Source organism: Verticillium nonalfalfae (assembly GCF_003724135.2).
Source record: "Verticillium nonalfalfae strain VnAa140/NRRL 66861 chromosome Unknown scaffold_20, whole genome shotgun sequence".
NCBI classification, from domain to species: Eukaryota; Fungi; Ascomycota; class Sordariomycetes; order Glomerellales; family Plectosphaerellaceae; genus Verticillium; species Verticillium nonalfalfae.
In genome coordinates, this window is record NW_021167245.1 from 202418 (window position 1) to 219507 (window position 17090).

Consider the following 17090-nt stretch of genomic DNA (forward strand, 5'->3'; position numbering starts at 1 on the left):
CAGTGGCGGGGCACACGTCGATGCCGGTCAGTGCTTGAGCAGGAAGAAGTGGACCAGCTTTATCTTATCAGGTACCCAACGAACAATAACTACCTACCTAGGAATGCATGAGTTATGCAGAAAGAGAATTTAAGGCCCAATACAGTCCGATTCGGCTTGACCTCGCATTATGGCCTGAGGCGCAAGATGCACGTGACATGCTCGGTCCAAGCTAATGGACCCATTCTGATTGGACATTGACAAGTCGTTCCATCGAAAATTGGTCGGGACGTCGTCGTAGTCGTCCATGAGGCACATTCTTCGGACCTAGCTATCACGACACAGGCGTAACGAACCAACATCGCACATCTCGAGCAGCTGCTCTCAGAATGATCTCCAGAACGTCTTTCGCGCGATCGGCGCAGCAGGTGGCTCGCCAGTCGGCCGCCGCCCGACCTTCCCAGTGCCGAGGTCTTGCCAGCGCTGCCTCCTCCGGCATCTACGAGCCCTCCGAAGCCAGCGGCGTCAAGGTCGCTGCTCGCGACTCCCACGGTCCTACAGCCAAGCTCGCCGTCGTGGCCAAGGCCGGTACTCGCTACCAGCCTCTGCCTGGTCTGGCTGCTGCTCTGGAGTCGTTCGCCTTCAAGGTCAGCCCACTCCTTCCTTCTGCATCCATTCGCAATCCATTCGCAACGACAAAGACTGACCCCGGGCTCTTGATTCTTTCCAGAACACCCAGAAGCGGTCCGCTCTCCGAATCACTCGCGAGTCAGAGCTGCTCGGTGGCCAATTGGCTGCGTACCACACCCGGGAAGCTCTCGTTCTCGAGGCAAGCTTCCTCCGCGACGACCTCCCCTACTACGTCGAGCTGCTCGGCGAGGTTGTCTCTCAGACCAAGTACACCAGTAAGTCGGCCCATCGTAAAATGCCCAGCTCTTGCATTAAACCTTGCCACCAGCGCACGAATTCCACGAGGAGGTCCAGGAGACCGTCCGCCAGAAGCAGCAGGCCGCCAGCGCCAACCCTGCTGGGCTCGCCCTCGATGCCGCTCATGCCGTTGCCTTCCACCGCGGCCTGGGATCGCCTTTCAACCTGACCACCAGCGCCCCTACCAAGCCTTATCTCAGCGAGTTCGCCATTGCCGACTTTGCCGACTCTGCATACGCCAAGTCCAACATCGCTGTTGTCGCCGATGGCGCCTCCACCGCCGAGCTGGCCAAGTGGACTGAGCAGTTCTTCAAGTCTGCCCCTACTGCGTCCTCCGGCAAGCTGGCTCTGAACACAACTGCCACCAAGTACTACGGCGGCGAGTCGCGTGCATCGCACACCGCAGGCAATGCCGTGGTCATCGCATTCCCCGGCTCCAACTACGGATCCAAGTCTCCCGAACTGGCCGTCCTGGCTGCTCTCCTCGGAGGCCAGTCTAACATCAAGTGGACTTCCGGCTTCAGCCTGCTCTCCAAGGCCGTCGGCACCAGCCCTGGCCTAAAGCTTGCCACGACCAACCTCGGCTACTCCGACGCCGGTCTCCTGACCATTCAAATCTCTGGACCCGCTGCTGCCGTTCGCAAGGCCGCCGAGGAGGCTGTCAAGGCGATCAAGAGCGTTTCTGAGGGTTCCGTCAGCAAGGAGGACTTGGCTAAGGCTATCGCTAGGGCCAGGTTCGACGCTTTGGAGGCGAGCGAGGGCCGCAATGCCAGCCTCCTGCTGGCTGGATCCGGCCTCGCCCAGGCCGGCAAGCCCGTCAACATTGCTGACATTATCAAGCCCATTGAGTCCGTGACAGCAGAGAAGTTGAAGACAGTAAGCGGATCTCTTCCAAAATGCGTTGTTCGTGACTGAATACTGACTTGCAATCTCAAGGCAACCAAGACCATCCTCGACGGCAAGGCCACTGTCGCCAGTGTTGGAGACCTTTATGTGCTTCCTTACGCCGAGGAGCTTGGTCTCCGAGTATAGAGCGTTAGAGCAACCGTGTATCAACAGTCACTCGAGCAGGACGAGCCGTGCATTGTGGAAATACAGGGTAGAAGTGTTAGCTAGTATTCCGAGTCTGATTCCATCATTTTGTTCCCGTAACACCACACCCATCCACGGCAACAACTTCGCGCCCGCCAAGTGACCTTTCATCACAACTTAGACTGCTTTCGTGCTCAGAGAATTGGTATATGAGGCACCTGTGGTGCAGTGCTCTGACCACGAAAGTACTGACAACCACGACTTCGACCCGATTGGAGATGTCTCTACACAGGCAACCCCAAAAGCGGAGATCTTTACACTTCTTCCTTTTGGCTGTGAGTGGTCCCTGTCACCATTGCATGCGACTTGCAATTAGAATGAACACTCCACCCAACAGATACCCGGTGATTTTCCATATACCCCTTGGGCTCTCTATTTGTCTGTGCACCGCTTGTGGCCCGGATTTTTCGAATACAGGCTCGCCCACGCACGAATAAGCATCAATGGAGCGAGCCGTTGCTAGCGTGTGCAATGGTGAAGTTATGGCTAAAATGCGACCATCTAAGTGTGCCCCTTGCCCACATGAATATCTGAGATGTTGTCTGTTTTGACGACGTTGATGGGGAGTGCCTCCCCGATAGAGAGATTCGTTCACATGGGAATGGAAGCCATCAGACCTTTGTCAGTGGCCACACCTCCTCAAAGTACTGGTTCACCAGCACCGATGTATTGTCGCGTGTTGGTGAGCCACCACGGACCGGGACCGGGTACAAATGGTGTGCTAGTGGGGTACGTTGTGCGCCCTTCCAGGGGAAGGTCCCTCAGCAACCTTGGGAGGTCCGAGACCCAAGCTTCCACACTAAGGTTGGTCACTGAGTACCTTCCTCCACAAGTAGCGAGTACGCAAGTACCTTTTCGCAGGGAAGGTGCCACCTTGGAGCATCGCCTCATCTGTCTCCAGGACACACCGAAAACAAAGCCTCACCCCCAACCTTATCAACGCCGGCCCTTCCTTCGCCCTGGCCTGGTACGCTGCCGTTCAATCAATACCTCCTTTTACAACCCCATCTCGCACTCTCCGCGACTTGGTACGTTTTGCACACCGCCCTCGCACAGATACCACCAAGCCAGCTCCCGGCGGCATCATTGACACTGGATCTCTGGGTAGCATTCTTGGCCGGTTAGATATCCCAAGCCGGCCTTGGTCTCCTTCATTCGAACACAGTCGAGCATTTCTTTCTACAACAGAGTTCAAGGGTACGTCTTCTGCGTACGACATAATTGGACTGATTTTGAATGAGCATGCTTCTCTGTTACCACTGTGGTGTCGAGCTTCAGCCCTCCCCTTATCACATACCGTCTACAAACCGCAAACATGCTAACTACAGTTTTTCTCTCAGGGCAAACCAACATCAAGAAGCCCGTTGGCGATCGATTCAATACCGGCGGTTTGCCATTGCTGAACCGACTGCGACTTCCCCCATTCGCATCGATTCTTCAAGACCTTGTGTGCTCTGCCCTTGCTGCCACAGAAGGGGATACTCGGGTACTCGAGGTCAGTGACTGGAAGAGCGCCTCGCCCCGTGATATATTTCCTTATCCCAAATCTCGACCTATGGAAATGTTCTCGTTCCCATTCGAAAGAATCGACATACAATAGACAACCAAGCCTCGCAACAGTTTGACTGACCTGGGCATGCTGGTAGGCTTGTTGGACTCAAATTGCAAGCTGCAGTGACATTGTCTTGTCGGCTGCTAGCGATACCGTTTCAAAAGCAGTACCGGAGGCTGTACAACCACCTGTCACGCATCTTCGCAGTAGGAGCCTTGCAACGGGATAAGCACACAAGATGCCCTTCCCTAAAAAAGACAATGGCGCCGGCCCAGGCAGGGGTCAAAATGGTGAGCGCGGTAGTCCGCTTCTACTTGACAAGTCTAATCATGATTCATATTCAGGTTCCAGAGGAGGGTTCAGGACCGACACGGCCATCTCCAACAGCAGACTCGGCGCTGAGCGGACGTTGCAACCATGGATGCCCGACTCTACGGACGGTATGGATGAAGGTCTTGAAAGCTCGAACAACAAGAACAACGCGCCTTGGGATCAATTCGCAGAGAATGAACGACGTTTCGGTATCAAGACCGACTACGATGAGAACATTTACACTACCGCTATCGACAAGAGCCATCCCCAATACCGCGAGCGGATGGCAGCGGCAGAGAAGAAGGCTAGAGAAATTTCGGGGAGCCAAGCTGCCACTGCACATGTAGCTGAAGAGCGCATTATGGACTACGCAGGCGGCGATGATCGCGGTGGTGACGAAGAGGACAAGTAAGTTGACCATTGAAGCAGGTGTCATCTCTCGCCACCTAACATCAAACTCAGGTATAGTGGCGTTAGACGGCAGGACTTCCCTCCGCTCTCGACCCGTGAAAACAAGTACACGCCGCCAGCGAAGCGAGCTCCAGCAGCGCAGTCAACTGTCACAGGTGCCCCTGTCGACCCTGCCATCATCTCGTCACAAGTTCGCGCTCCTAGCAAGAAACCATCCCCTGCTAGGCCCGAGGATGCGAAGAGCCAACCCCTACCTGGGAAGCTATCGACGACACAGCCAGCCGATGAGTCGAAGCCTATTGATTCCAAGGCGACTATCAAATCTTCGCCAAAGGGCGAGGCACCCAAGCCAGCAAGGGCTGACAGCCCTCCGGCGACGGCCGCCGACTCTGCGAAGCAGACTGAAGTCAAGCAAGCAGACAAGACGATCACGCCTCTCCGTGCACCATCTACGAGTAGCCGTGCTAAATCACCTCAAACGGCGGCAAAGGAGGGCACGCCAAGCGCTGCTCTGACAGTCGAACGAGATGTTCTCAATTCGTTCAAGTCTTTTGCTACTCAACAACGACAGAACGCCGACAAGATTCGTACAAGCAAGGCAAAGGCTGACAAAGAAGTCAAGTTGACCGAGTTAAAGAAGTTTGCTCAAGGCTTTAAGCTGTCGACCCCTGTGCCTACCGACCTGATTTCTATCATTGCGAAGGACCCCAGCAAGCAGAAGGAAATACAGGCCAAGGCTCTTCAAAATGCGGAGGACGTGGCGCGAACGAAGACGGTCGAGTCTGCTTCCAAGGACAAGGATGCCAAGGATGTATCCAACAAATCCACTGCCGCAGCTAGTGCTACACAGAGCACTCCTGATGGACGTGCGGGAAGCCGCCCATCGCCCTCGCAGTACGCCAACTCTCCCGGCTCAGGACCCTCTGTGCGCAACGCCAATGCGCGTCAGTCGTATGCGCCGCCATCTCACCATAACCAGTCTTATCGCAATGATCGTCAAGGTCAACACGTTAACCAGCAAGCCCGCCAATCTCTGGGACAGAGGCTTCGAAACACAGAGCAGCAAAAGATGTCGCAGGCTCCGCCTCATCAGCAGCCTGTGACCCCAGAGGTTCGGGTTCCGCCTACGGGCCCATCCAACAGCGCTGGAGATTCTTCCTTCGGCCGACGATTGAGTGGCGTCCCCGGCCATATGGGCCCGAAGCTGAACCCGAACAGCCATGAGTTCCGGCCCAACCCGTTCGCCACCTCGTTCAACCCCAATAGCAGTCACCCAAGCGCCGGATCGAGCCCTCGCTCAGGTGCGGCTGTAAACACGACCACGGTTGACACCGCCGCTGGTCCCGCGCCCGCTGGTCAATTGATACGCCGCAAGACGAAGGCCATTGATGTTCAGAAGTGCTTCATCCTTGCCCACATCAAGACCTTCGCCCCACCTAAAGTGCGTAATTGGGATGATAACGAAGGTCTCAGGCCCTCGTATGATACGATACCAACGTGGCGCCAACTCCAGGAGGAGGACGAGAAGCCGGAATCGACAATGCGCCTGACCTACAAAGAATTCCTGGAACAACAATCGTTCGCGGCCCCTTCCATGACTACACCAACGCCTCCACATGTCACCTCCAATAATGCTCACCACTATCAGTTGCCGCTGCATATGCAGCAAAATGCACATGGCACGGCTCCTCGCCAGTCGCCTAACATGGCTACAATGCCACTCCATAACCAACATGTGCCTGCCCCTCATGGAGCTTACACGAATGGCGTGGACGATCACCGGATGATGCACTCGAACTCTGCGCAGTCCTTTGCCAGCCCCCGGATGAGCCATGTCCCTATCACGTACACACCGGCAGTCAATTCGCCCGCTCAAGTCCCGTACTCGCAGCCGATGATGCAACCATACGGCGGGCCCGGTACGCCGCAGATGAACCAGTATCGAAGCTTTTCCAACACCCACCAGTACCTGCAGCAGCAACCCGGACACATGGGTGGTCCTATGATCATGCAGCCGCAGTTTATGAGTCCGCAAGGAATGCTGCCTGGGCAACCGATGCAGATGTACGGGGGACACGCCCAATTCCCGCCCCCTAACGGTGGCCCCCCACCTCACCCAGGGTCGAATGGATATTCCAGTCCCGGACGGCCTGCTGCGCCCATGATGGCGCACCAAGGATCGCAGCAGGGTCAGACAGTTTACGGGATGAGCCCAAGCGTTCCCTACCAGCAACCTGTTTTTGCGCCGCAACAGCCCGGCCTTCAAGGTAAGGGACACTCCCCTGAGATGGTCGCGCCACCTGCTCAACCCCTGAGATGAGGTTGAGGCCGAGGCTTGACGAGTTGCTAATCTAAATGTCTTCGACCAGGCGGAAATGCACGCGGATATAACAATTCAGGGGCGCCGCACTTTGGTACAAGCCCACAACAAATGCACGCATACGGGGCTCAGCATCGTGCCGGTAGCAACTACGGCAGTGGCAAGAATCTGGGCAACAACGGAGCTCATGGCCACCCGCAAGGCCACGGCACGGCAGCTAACTCCCAAACACGGGCTTCTGAAGGGCCTGCCGAGGCCAAGTAACCCGCCCGTTGGTACTTGACTACGGGGCAGCAAACGACGACATGGGGGTGTTCTAGGCTGCATGTAATTTCCCAAGAGCACTCTTGGCACATCAGGCAGCATACCGGGATACAGCAAGCTCGTCGTGGGGTAGGATGAAGTTGATGGACTACCAGTCGGATGGTGGAAAGTGGCAGGTGGGCGAGATAGGCGAGCTGGCAATACAACATGCAGAGCAGCGCGTGCGTCGTGGAGTAGAAATCAAGATGCAGTTTCTTTGCCTGCTCGCAACCATGATGGCACACACCATGGCACCTACGTGGTTCCTTGAATTCGAGAGTAACGACGTAACAAGACACGGGATGCAGGTGTGTGAGTGTCTTTGTGAGTGGCGTTGACACATGCTGGACGCCACCTGTAATGGCGCGTTTTGGAATTTGAGTGCTCGGGCCCCACGTACAGACGAAGGCCTCGGGACTCGGCCACATCGCACGCCGATGTCCCTCACCAGGGATGCGGGATTCAGGCCTCAAACTTGATGTGTTAATGAGCACTGGGCAGAAGAATAACATTGGACTTGGCATCTCCCCCCTCCCACCGAAAAAAAGGCACGGCGCATGCATGCAGCAGGGTCAACCAACGGGCTGGACGTTCTGAACGATTGATATTAGGAGAGATGGTGAAGCATAGGACGACGAGGCATTGGGATCTATTTTTTTTTTCTTTCCATGATGCAGCTGGGGCACCAAGACCTAGGTCGACTGAGAGACGAGATGGAGAGAGGCCGCTGGCTACGCAGATTCAATGCCTCGGGAAGGCGGCGCCCCTCGGCGGATACCACGTCCAAGACAGAGACAGCGACAGAGCCGTGAGAAGGCGTGAAGTCAGGCCACGAGCCGCGTGGTGGCAGGGTACATCGAGGCTTGCGTCGACAATGTGAGAGGCATGCTCGGTTGCGCTGGGCTGGTAGGCTGCTGTGCTGTGCGTTTAGTCAAGGGCGCGGCACGCGGTGGGGCAACAGGGGCCCAGCATGGCGGCTACCACTTCGGAGGATCGACGTTTCATCGGCACTTGGGCCACCAGCGACTGGAATGGGCGAATCCAGTCGCTGTGTATCGCTGTGCATCGCTGCGCCAGGGGTTCGAGGGGCGTCGATCCCTCCAGGCACGAAGGCCCATCGATTGGCTGGCAGCGCTGTGTTCCCCCTGAAGCAGCAGCCCCTGTGGTCACTCGTGTGCCTCAGAAGTTGGCGCGAATGCCTGGTGGTGCCATGTCATTCGTGAGTTATCCCACAATTCCAGTGCAGTGCTGTCTCGCCCCACCCATCCTCTCTATCCGTCTCCTGGCGCGGTCCAGCCTCGACGACAGCTTCCATTTCTAGCGACTCGTCGTTTATTTTTCTGCCTCGGCGGAGGGGGTGCATGGGGCCACGACGCCTGTTTGTGACTGCGACGAGGTGATTTGGGTACCTAGTCACCAGAGAGCGGAAGAAGAAGGAGGTGAAGAAGCATGGACATGCATCAGGAGAAAGGGGGGGCACGGCATGGATATCGTGGGTGTTTGGACGAACAAGCAAACAGCGTCCAGTAACGGACCGATCAGCAGGCCGACATGTGGCTCTGGCCCTGTCTCTGTCGCATCATCACAGACATGATGGGATGGACGATTCGATGTGCAGGGTGCGAGTGATGGCCTCTCCGTCGTTCGTGCCGCTGCCGCGCTCATCTTGCCGCCCTACACTGCTGCCGCCTGCCCCGGGGTTGGGTCGCATCGCATCGCACGGCATCGCATCGCATCGTAGCGGAGGCCGGTAGAGAGAGGGGCTTGAGGGGATGGGTAGGGGAAGGGGTCCTTCCTTGCCAAGCTGAGCCCGCTCGCCTGGCCGCGCCTGGCCTCGCTGCGTCCCTCTGCGTCCCCCACCCTGGGCTTGTGACAGGACATGCGTGGAGCTGGACTCGTGGGAGACAGCAAAACAATAAAGGGGGCCTGGCCTCGCACTGGAATTTCGACGACGCCTGGTTCTGCACTGCTTCACTGTTCCATTCCTTCCTTTGCCTCCTTCCATTGTGCCTTGTATTCACTTCACACTTGAAGTGCTGGTTTTCTTTGCAAACCCACACCTTCATACCAGGCTCGGGTCACTCCTTCTCCCAGCCTTTCTGATTCTTTTCATATCGCCCACTCTGGAACATTCGTCCTTCCAGTCTTTTTACTCACAAGGCCTCACGGGTTTTGCTACTGCCTGACCTCATCGCATACCGAAGCAAACACCTCTGGAAGGTGTACCTTGTTCGCTGCCAGCTAGCCAGCCCAGCCCAGCCTCTGCGTTCAAGAACAATAGTCTTGTCTGTTGTTTCGATTCCACACAGTCACCACGTTCCACGAGCCGGCTCAACTTATAGGACGACACGTATATAACACTGCACATTCGGTCCTTCCAGACACTCTTCTCTTCCCAGACACACAGCAGACAGACAGCAAAGCACGCAACACACCAAACAAGAAAGTGAAGAAACGCAAAACACACACGCAAATCATGTATACCCCCTCTCTCTACGCCGCCTTCTTGGCCGCTCTCACCTTCGACTCCGTCTCCGCCCACATGGAGATGTCTTGGCCTCCCCCGCTCCGGTCCAAGAAGAACCCCTTCGCCGGCAGCGACATCGACTACAGCATGACCACGCCTCTCAGCGCCTCGGGTAGCGACTATCCTTGCAAGGGTACTCTGGGCCTCCTCGGCACTGCCGCCGCCGCTCCCGTGGCGAGCTGGCAGGCTGGTCAGACCTACAACTTGACCATCGAGGGTGGTGCCAACCACAACGGCGGCAGCTGCCAGGCCTCTCTCTCCTTCGACGGTGGCAAGACGTTCAAGGTCGTCCAGAGCTATGTCGGCGGCTGCCCTCCCGCCGGCACCTCAACTTACGACTTCACTCTGCCCGACGACACTCCGGCTGCCGACGACGCGCTGTTCGCCTGGACCTGGTTCAACCAAGTTGGCAACCGCGAGATGTACATGAACTGTGCCGTCGTCTCCACCAAGGCTGGCGGTAGTGCTAAGCGCCAGGCCACCTCGTTCAATAGCCGCCCTGACATCCTCGTCGCCAATGTCGGAAACGGCTGCTCCACCACTGAAGGCTCTGACGTTGAGTTCCCGAACCCGGGCGCCAGCGTTGCCAAGGCCAACTCCAAGACTGCGCCGCCTGTGGGCAGCTGTGGTAGCGCTGCTGGCGGCGGCGGCGGTGATACCGGCGCATCTCCTGACCAGGGCAACGCCCCGAACCCTGGTGATGGTGCTCCTCCCGCGAGCTCTCCGTCCAAGACTAGCGCAAACCCTGTGCCTACGACTCCCGCCACCGCACCCGAGCAGCCTGGATCTGGCCCCGTCACCACTTCGACCACACTGTATGTATCCTCTTTGCCTACTATTTCTGACCACTCACTGACATCGGATAGCCCTGGTGGCGTCTTCATCCCTCAGCCCAGCCCCGAGGCACCAGAGGAGACTGTTGTCACCCCTCCCGCGGAGACTGGAAACGCCCCTCCTCCGGCAAAGCCTACCACCTTGGCAACTGTCACGACCACGGCCGGCACGGGTAGTGCTCCGAAGCCCACCTCGACTCCCGGATCGGGTGCCGGCAACGGAACCAATGCTGGGGTTCAAAAGCCAGGCGTCGCTTGCGCCAACGAGGGCCAATGGAACTGTGTTGGAGGCAGCCAATTCCAGCGATGTGCTTCTGGCCTCTGGTCTGTGTTGATGCAGATGGCGCCTGGCACATCCTGCGAGACGGGCATCAGCGAGGCCCTCGTCATGTTCAGGACGGGTAGCCGAGCTCGTCGCTTCGTCTCTCCTCGCTATCTCGCCTAAGGCTTGACCTCCCCTTCTCGACATACCTCTTCCACCGTATACAGCCTTCCTCCACCGGTCGCTTTGCAGGAACAGCAGCGGCTGACGTACATATCGATCAACCATGACAAGGTCAGGCACCACACCGTGGATGGAGTTTTTTGGCGTTTGATTTGCCACATTTGCATCAGTTTAGAGTAGTTGAGCCCTTGGCAAACCAAATAGGGACTTTTTTTCCGTTACCACTTTCCTCCTGGCACTACGTGTACGTGAAAGGTAGTGAGCCGAATTGTGCTTGCCTATTGAGCTATGTTTCCCGGAAACGCTTTCGTTTGTTGTTCTAGTATTTGGCGCGGCAGGCTGTGTAGAGGATTAAACCAGGCGATCAAAGAAACTGCCTCTCGGTGAATGGAGACGCATTGCATTGTTGGCTGCATTGAGGTCAGGAACAGGGGAGTACGTCAACTTGCCCTTATTGCTGGTTATACAGCCACTGCTAGCAAGCTAAAACCCCTCGGCAGGCTGCCTCCTGAACCGCCTCGAAGGTACCTATAGGTAGGTACAGTGCCAAATTCTCTCCCGACGCCGCTTTTAGTATGGGACAGGCTCGGAACAATTAGTGTGGGGAGGGGGGGCTTGGGAGCAACCCGCTAGGCACTTAAGCATTGCTCATGACCAGGAATAGGCGACCGCCCTGGTACTATCACTCCATTAGATAGGTAAGCTACCTAAGCATATATTTGAGGTTCAGGTAGTACTAAACACCGAAATGATAATGAATTCCACATGGGGACCTGGGTGACGCATGTCGGTATATACCCTTTACTTTCATAGGAAAGTGAACGTTCCAGACGGCACCGAATGGCCCCTCAGAAGTTGGACTGGCAACGGCCTTTCTAGGTGACCAACGCCTATATCGTCTACTGGGCCCCTCCGTCACCTCCCGCTACCAGTGATACCTCGAACAAACCACATCGGGGTGCCACGACCACGTCCTCCGCTGAACACCCAAACCACGCAACATTGTATGCGCGCTGTCGCTCTCGACGCATTCGACACCTCTACCCCTCGGAGAACGTCCACCCTCCCCGATGGCTGGGCCTACCTCGCCGGGCGCTGAAGGCCCCACGTTTGGCCCTCCTCATCTTCCACCAGGTTGGATCGCGCAGTGGGACGGCGCGAGCAAGAAGTACTACTTCGTTCAGCTGTCTACCGGCGTTTCGCAGTGGGACACGCCGACGGATGCTGCACCCACAGGCACGCCAGCACCTGGTGTCGAGCATCCCTATGGCATCCCGCGGCAGCAGGAACTGATCACACACCCAGACGGCAGCCAGACCGTCCGGCACGTCGATGGTTCCATGGAGCCGGTCAACCCCCCCATGCCGCCAGACGGCACGCGCGGCATTGGCGGACAGACTGGCGACCGCGGCCTTGGTGTAAGTCGTGCTCTCCCCACCTCCCAGGATTGCGCCACGCGGCACAGGGACTGATCTCGCCTTGCGCGCATACAGAGCATGGCCATGAACGCCCTGCTGGGTGGGAAAGACTCGAGCAACCACAATACGAACGGCAACCATGGCGGCTCCGGCTCGAATCCTTTCGGCAATCTCGCAAACCAGTTCTTGGGGGGTGGGGGTCACGGCGGTGGAGGGGCAGGCAAGAATGCACTTGGCAAACTCGGCGGTGCGCTGGCGAACAGCTTCTTACATTCAGGTGATAAGCCTGAGCAGCCGCAATCGTACCACAGCGGTCAGACTACGGGTCACCAGCCACAGCAGCAGCAGCAGCAGCAGCAGCAGCAGCATGGCCTGGCTGGTTCCTTGATGGGCGGTGTTGCGAGTATGCTCGGTGGAAACAAGCCATCGCACGGGGTACGTTCTCGCCAAATCTTTGCAATCTAGGACGTGCAGCTGACATGCTACCTCCTCCAGAGCAGCAGCTACGGATATTCCAACTCGGGCAGCGCCTCGGGCGGCTACTCAGGCCAAGCCCCTCCGACGTCGTACCAACCGCCCGGTGGTGGTGCAAATGCGCCCGGAGCATCTTCCTATCAGACAACGACGCCCAACCATGCCCCAAACCCCTCGTTTCCTTCTCCCTCAGGTCAAAACGGGAGTCAGGCCTCGGCGCATCAGACACACCCCACGTACGGACAGGTTCCCGGGCCGCCTCCCGGAAAGCCCCCCGGCGCGTACGGACAAAGCAGCGGATATGATGCCCCATCACAAGGGGGTCATCATCATCAACAACAGCAACAACAACAACAACAACCACAATACGGCCACACCAACAATGGTGTTTACGAGCCTTCGTATGGAAACGGCGGTAACGCGCCTGGTGCTTACCCCGGCAACAACCCGACCTACTCACAGGGCCCGAATCAGCAAGGCCACGGTTACGGCTCTCAATACTGACAGCAGTTTTTTTTGGCCTAAAAGTATGGTTGAGATCCACGCTGCCAGTTCAGGGCTGATGCAAGCCCGTACGCTGTGATCCCGGGATTCCTTTGCCTGCGGGCAGATTGAGAACGACCTGCCTATTGACAGCCGACAATTCAGTCAGATTCGTGTTTAGTTCGCAAGCAGACTGGATATTGTATCATGAATTACATGACGACTTGTTTATGAATGTTATCTGCACTTGAAATGCAATAGAAAAGAACCATAACAAACCGGCTTCGCTCATCCCCAGCCGTGAGCTATAGCCTTCATCCCCTACATGGCCTTCTTCACAGCCTGCTCTGGCGAGCTGGTCAACACCAGCAAGTGGTTGCGGATACGCTGAGCAAGTGCCCAAGCCAGACCTGCAACAAGAGTCATGTACACAACTGTTGGCGCTAGTGATTGCGGTACAATATTAAGAAGATACGGATCGAGGATGATGTCCACCAAGACAGGATCGACGTGAGTCATGACGACGGCATTGTGTGAATAGTAATTAGCGGCGGCAAGCACGCGCAGCAACATTACAGATGCCTCAGATTCGGACGTCGTTCGGTCACGACCGTGCGTTTTATCGCCTGTAGCGTTTGAACTTGCGTCCACTGGTTCGGTGGTCCCAATACTCGCGCGAGATTCCACGTAGCTTGCGAGTGAGGCGATCAAATCGGGGGTTTCCCAAACCTTTTGCAAGGGGTACACGTCCAAGATGAAGTTGGTGGGTTGCTTCGTTGATTGGGCCACTGGTTAGTCCAACAACAGCTCTCACGAGAAGAAAAGGCATCCGTGACGAACCGTGGCGGCCCAGCACACGCGCAACTCGTAGCGTTGTGAGGGTCTAAGGTCGTCTAGCAAGAACCACGTGGCCGAGCCAACGGCCGAGCCGGCGTCGGGGAATGAAGCATTCAGATGCGACCTTATGGATGTCCTGGTGGGGGTGAGGACGTCCAGGCCCAGGACCTCCAGCGTGGGCTGGTGAGCTGGGATGTTGACTGTTGCTGGGGCGAGGAATATGGACTTCTCCGTGTTGCCTTCACACACTGCGGCCATCAACAGGGCCAGCGGAAACGTGAAGTGTTTGACAGACCACATGGTCGATGCGATGGGCACCTTTTTGGATTCCCGCACTGCCGAGTGTGAATAGCGGTGAAATGCTGCTCGAACCAATGCGAGGGTTGACTGGCGTGGGAGGACAACACGGCGCTGGCGGGGGCCGTCCAATCCAAGACCCCAACACAGACGCGCTTACCAATTAAGGCAGCACCATCAACAAAAACTCCTGCACGGACCCCTGTCGCGGTCAAATTTCCCCCACCTCCCCTGCTCGACTCGACCTTTCCCCGTCCAGGTCTTGCCGTCCTTCACTCGTCCCAACCTACCTCAACCTCGACCCTATCTGACCTTACCGACGATTCCTTTTTTGCCCGGAGTCGTTCTCAAGACTACGGCCGACGACACATCTTGGAGCTGTTGCTATCCTTTTCTGTGTGTACTTCCTTGGAGTGCCAACTCACGAGCTTGTCAATCGAAACCCGCATACACCCGAACCCCCTTTGCTCTCACCGAAACTGCCCATCATGCGTGAAGTCATCAGCATCAACGGTACGCCCGACCCCTCCTACCATCCACTCGCACTACGCGTTTTTCTGGGCGTCCCCTTCGTTGGACCCGTTCAGCTGCCGCCTCGGACTATGGGATCTTTGAGGAATACGTACTGACGTGCCCCTCCACACAGTCGGACAGGCCGGTTGCCAGATTGCCAACTCGTGCTGGGAGGTATGTACTGTCTGAGAGCACGCGTTGCTCTCAGCCCACACCCCCGCCAGAACCACATGGCACGACCGGTCAACATGGATGGAGTAGCACCAGATCACTAACCGAGCGACTCTGTAGCTCTACTGCCTCGAGCATGGCATTCAGGTATGTTTTCTTTGTTGCCCGCCCTCCTGTTCAGCGGAGTCCCCCACTCTCACCCTCAGGCATGTGTACTGATGCTTTCGCCTGTGATACAGCCCGATGGTTTCCTGACCGAGGAGCGCAAGGCCGCCGACCCTGACCACGGCTTCAGCACCTTCTTCTCCGAGACTGGTACGCGCTGGCCCAACGATCTCTGACAGCGGTACGGGAGTCACTAACGTGTATGCTCCCATGCAGGTCAGGGCAAGTATGTCCCTCGCGCCATCTACTGCGATCTCGAGCCCAACGTTGTCGACGAGGTCCGCACCGGCGCCTACCGCGGCCTTTTCCACCCCGAGCAGATGATTACCGGCAAGGAGGACGCCTCGAACAACTATGCCCGTGGCCACTACACCGTTGGCAAGGAGCTGATTGACCAGGTCTTGGACAAGGTCCGCCGCGTCGCCGACAACTGTGTTGGTCTCCAGGGCTTCCTCGTCTTCCACTCCTTCGGCGGTGGCACGGGTTCCGGCTTCGGCGCCCTCCTCATGGAGCGTCTGTCGGTCGACTACGGCAAGAAGAGCAAGCTCGAGTTCTGCGTCTACCCCGCCCCTCAGACTGCCACTTCGGTCGTCGAGCCATACAACTCGATCCTCACAACCCACACTACTCTCGAGCACTCGGACTGCTCCTTCATGGTCGACAACGAGGCCATTTACGACATTTGCCGTCGCAACCTTGGTCTTGAGCGCCCCAACTACGAGAACCTGAACCGTCTCATCGCCCAAGGTAAGTTGCCTCGTATTTGAAGGCCCGCAGCTCCAGAGACTAATAGTGGTCCATAGTCGTTTCCTCCATCACCGCCTCCCTCCGCTTCGACGGCTCGCTCAATGTTGACCTGAACGAGTTCCAGACCAACCTGGTCCCCTACCCTCGCATCCACTTCCCCCTCGTTGCCTACGCCCCCATGCACTCGTCGGCGAAGGCGGCCCACGAGGCCAACTCCGTCATGGAGATGACCATGTCTTGCTTCGAGCCCAACAACCAGATGGTCAAGTGCGACCCTCGCCACGGCAAGTACATGGCAACCTGCCTTCTGTACCGTGGTGACGTGGTCCCCAAGGACGCGCACACCGCCGTTGCCACGCTGAAGACGAAGAGGACCATCCAGTTCGTCGACTGGTGCCCCACCGGTTTTAAGCTTGGTATCTGCTACCAGGCTCCTGAGAAGGTTCCCAACGGTGATCTGGCCAAGGTCAGCCGCGCTGTGTAAGTTGCATCCCATCCCCCCTCCAATGTGCACTGGAAGTCCGAATGATCGCATTGCTGACTTGGGTATTCAGGTGCATGCTTTCGAACACGACGGCCATCGCCGAGGCCTGGGCCGCACTGTCCAACAAGTTTGATCTCATGTACTCGAAGCGTGCCTTCGTTCACTGGTACGTCGGCGAGGGTATGGAGGAGGGTGAGTTCTCTGAGGCTCGTGAGGATCTCGCTGCTCTGGAGCGCGATTACGAGGAGGTTGCGACGGACTCTGTTGGCGATGATGAGGGTCTCGAGGCCGAGTACTAGTCAACCCAGGTGTGTTCCGTTCGGCGATTGGTGCCATTTGGTGAACGGGTAGAGTAAACAGTCATTCTTCGGTACGGGTCCAAAGCACTTCTCTATTGGCACACGTCTCTCATGAGACGCTGTTAAGCCTTGACCATAGCATGAGATGAACCAGCAAGGGTCGCGACGTTTCTTACTTGCTGTCGGCAACAGGCCAAGCCAATACATATACCTCTTTTTAATCAGAAACAAAGAACTGCCAAACATGCATGAGGACCACGACAGGCTCAGTATTGACACACGCAAGATGATGCAATTTGGGGAGCTTCCTGAGCACTAGGTACCAGGACGTGTCGCCGATTGGCTGTGATAGGGAGCTCCTGGTCGAGATTATGTAATACCAGGTACCCACCTGTCTCGACCTCCACGACAGCCAACGGGGGGGTCGGGAGGTGTGTACCTCACTTCCCCAGCCCGTGGACTTGCGTAAACACCAGCCTCCTCAAGGCCGTCTTTCAACTT

General features: G+C 57.1%; 6 protein-coding genes across 6 annotated transcripts; 5 read left to right on the forward strand and 1 right to left on the reverse strand.

The window, feature by feature from the left end:
• Positions 1 to 368: 368 nt before the first annotated feature.
• Positions 369 to 1938, forward strand: QCR2 (ubiquinol-cytochrome c reductase core subunit 1; the record flags this gene model as incomplete). Its single annotated transcript, XM_028637810.1, has 4 exons — positions 369 to 626; positions 710 to 884; positions 938 to 1782; positions 1843 to 1938. The coding sequence occupies 4 exons, from the start codon at positions 369 to 371 to the stop codon at positions 1936 to 1938; spliced, it is 1374 nt and encodes a 457-aa protein (XP_028497229.1).
• Positions 1939 to 3788: 1850 nt separating this feature from the next.
• D7B24_003624 (uncharacterized protein) lies at positions 3789 to 6857 on the forward strand (the record flags this gene model as incomplete). The annotated part of the gene is made up of 4 exons (XM_028637811.1): positions 3789 to 3840; positions 3895 to 4270; positions 4325 to 6540; positions 6643 to 6857. The coding sequence occupies 4 exons, from the start codon at positions 3789 to 3791 to the stop codon at positions 6855 to 6857; spliced, it is 2859 nt and encodes a 952-aa protein (XP_028497230.1).
• Positions 6858 to 9372: 2515 nt separating this feature from the next.
• D7B24_003625 (uncharacterized protein) lies at positions 9373 to 10701 on the forward strand (the record flags this gene model as incomplete). Its single annotated transcript, XM_028637812.1, has 1 exon — positions 9373 to 10701. The coding sequence occupies one exon, from the start codon at positions 9373 to 9375 to the stop codon at positions 10699 to 10701; it is 1329 nt and encodes a 442-aa protein (XP_028497231.1).
• A 1070-nt stretch (positions 10702 to 11771) lies between these two features.
• D7B24_003626 (uncharacterized protein) lies at positions 11772 to 13097 on the forward strand (the record flags this gene model as incomplete). The annotated part of the gene is made up of 3 exons (XM_028637813.1): positions 11772 to 12119; positions 12195 to 12554; positions 12615 to 13097. The coding sequence occupies 3 exons, from the start codon at positions 11772 to 11774 to the stop codon at positions 13095 to 13097; spliced, it is 1191 nt and encodes a 396-aa protein (XP_028497232.1).
• Positions 13098 to 13397: 300 nt separating this feature from the next.
• D7B24_003627 (uncharacterized protein) lies at positions 13398 to 14213 on the reverse strand (the record flags this gene model as incomplete). The annotated part of the gene is made up of 2 exons (XM_028637814.1): positions 13398 to 13847; positions 13917 to 14213. 2 exons carry the CDS (start codon positions 14211 to 14213, stop codon positions 13398 to 13400), a joined length of 747 nt encoding a protein of 248 aa, XP_028497233.1.
• Positions 14214 to 14698: 485 nt separating this feature from the next.
• TUB1_2 (alpha-tubulin) lies at positions 14699 to 16589 on the forward strand (the record flags this gene model as incomplete). The annotated part of the gene is made up of 7 exons (XM_028637815.1): positions 14699 to 14723; positions 14857 to 14897; positions 15015 to 15041; positions 15134 to 15209; positions 15276 to 15806; positions 15863 to 16286; positions 16361 to 16589. 7 exons carry the CDS (start codon positions 14699 to 14701, stop codon positions 16587 to 16589), a joined length of 1353 nt encoding a protein of 450 aa, XP_028497234.1.
• Positions 16590 to 17090: the final 501 nt, after the last annotated feature.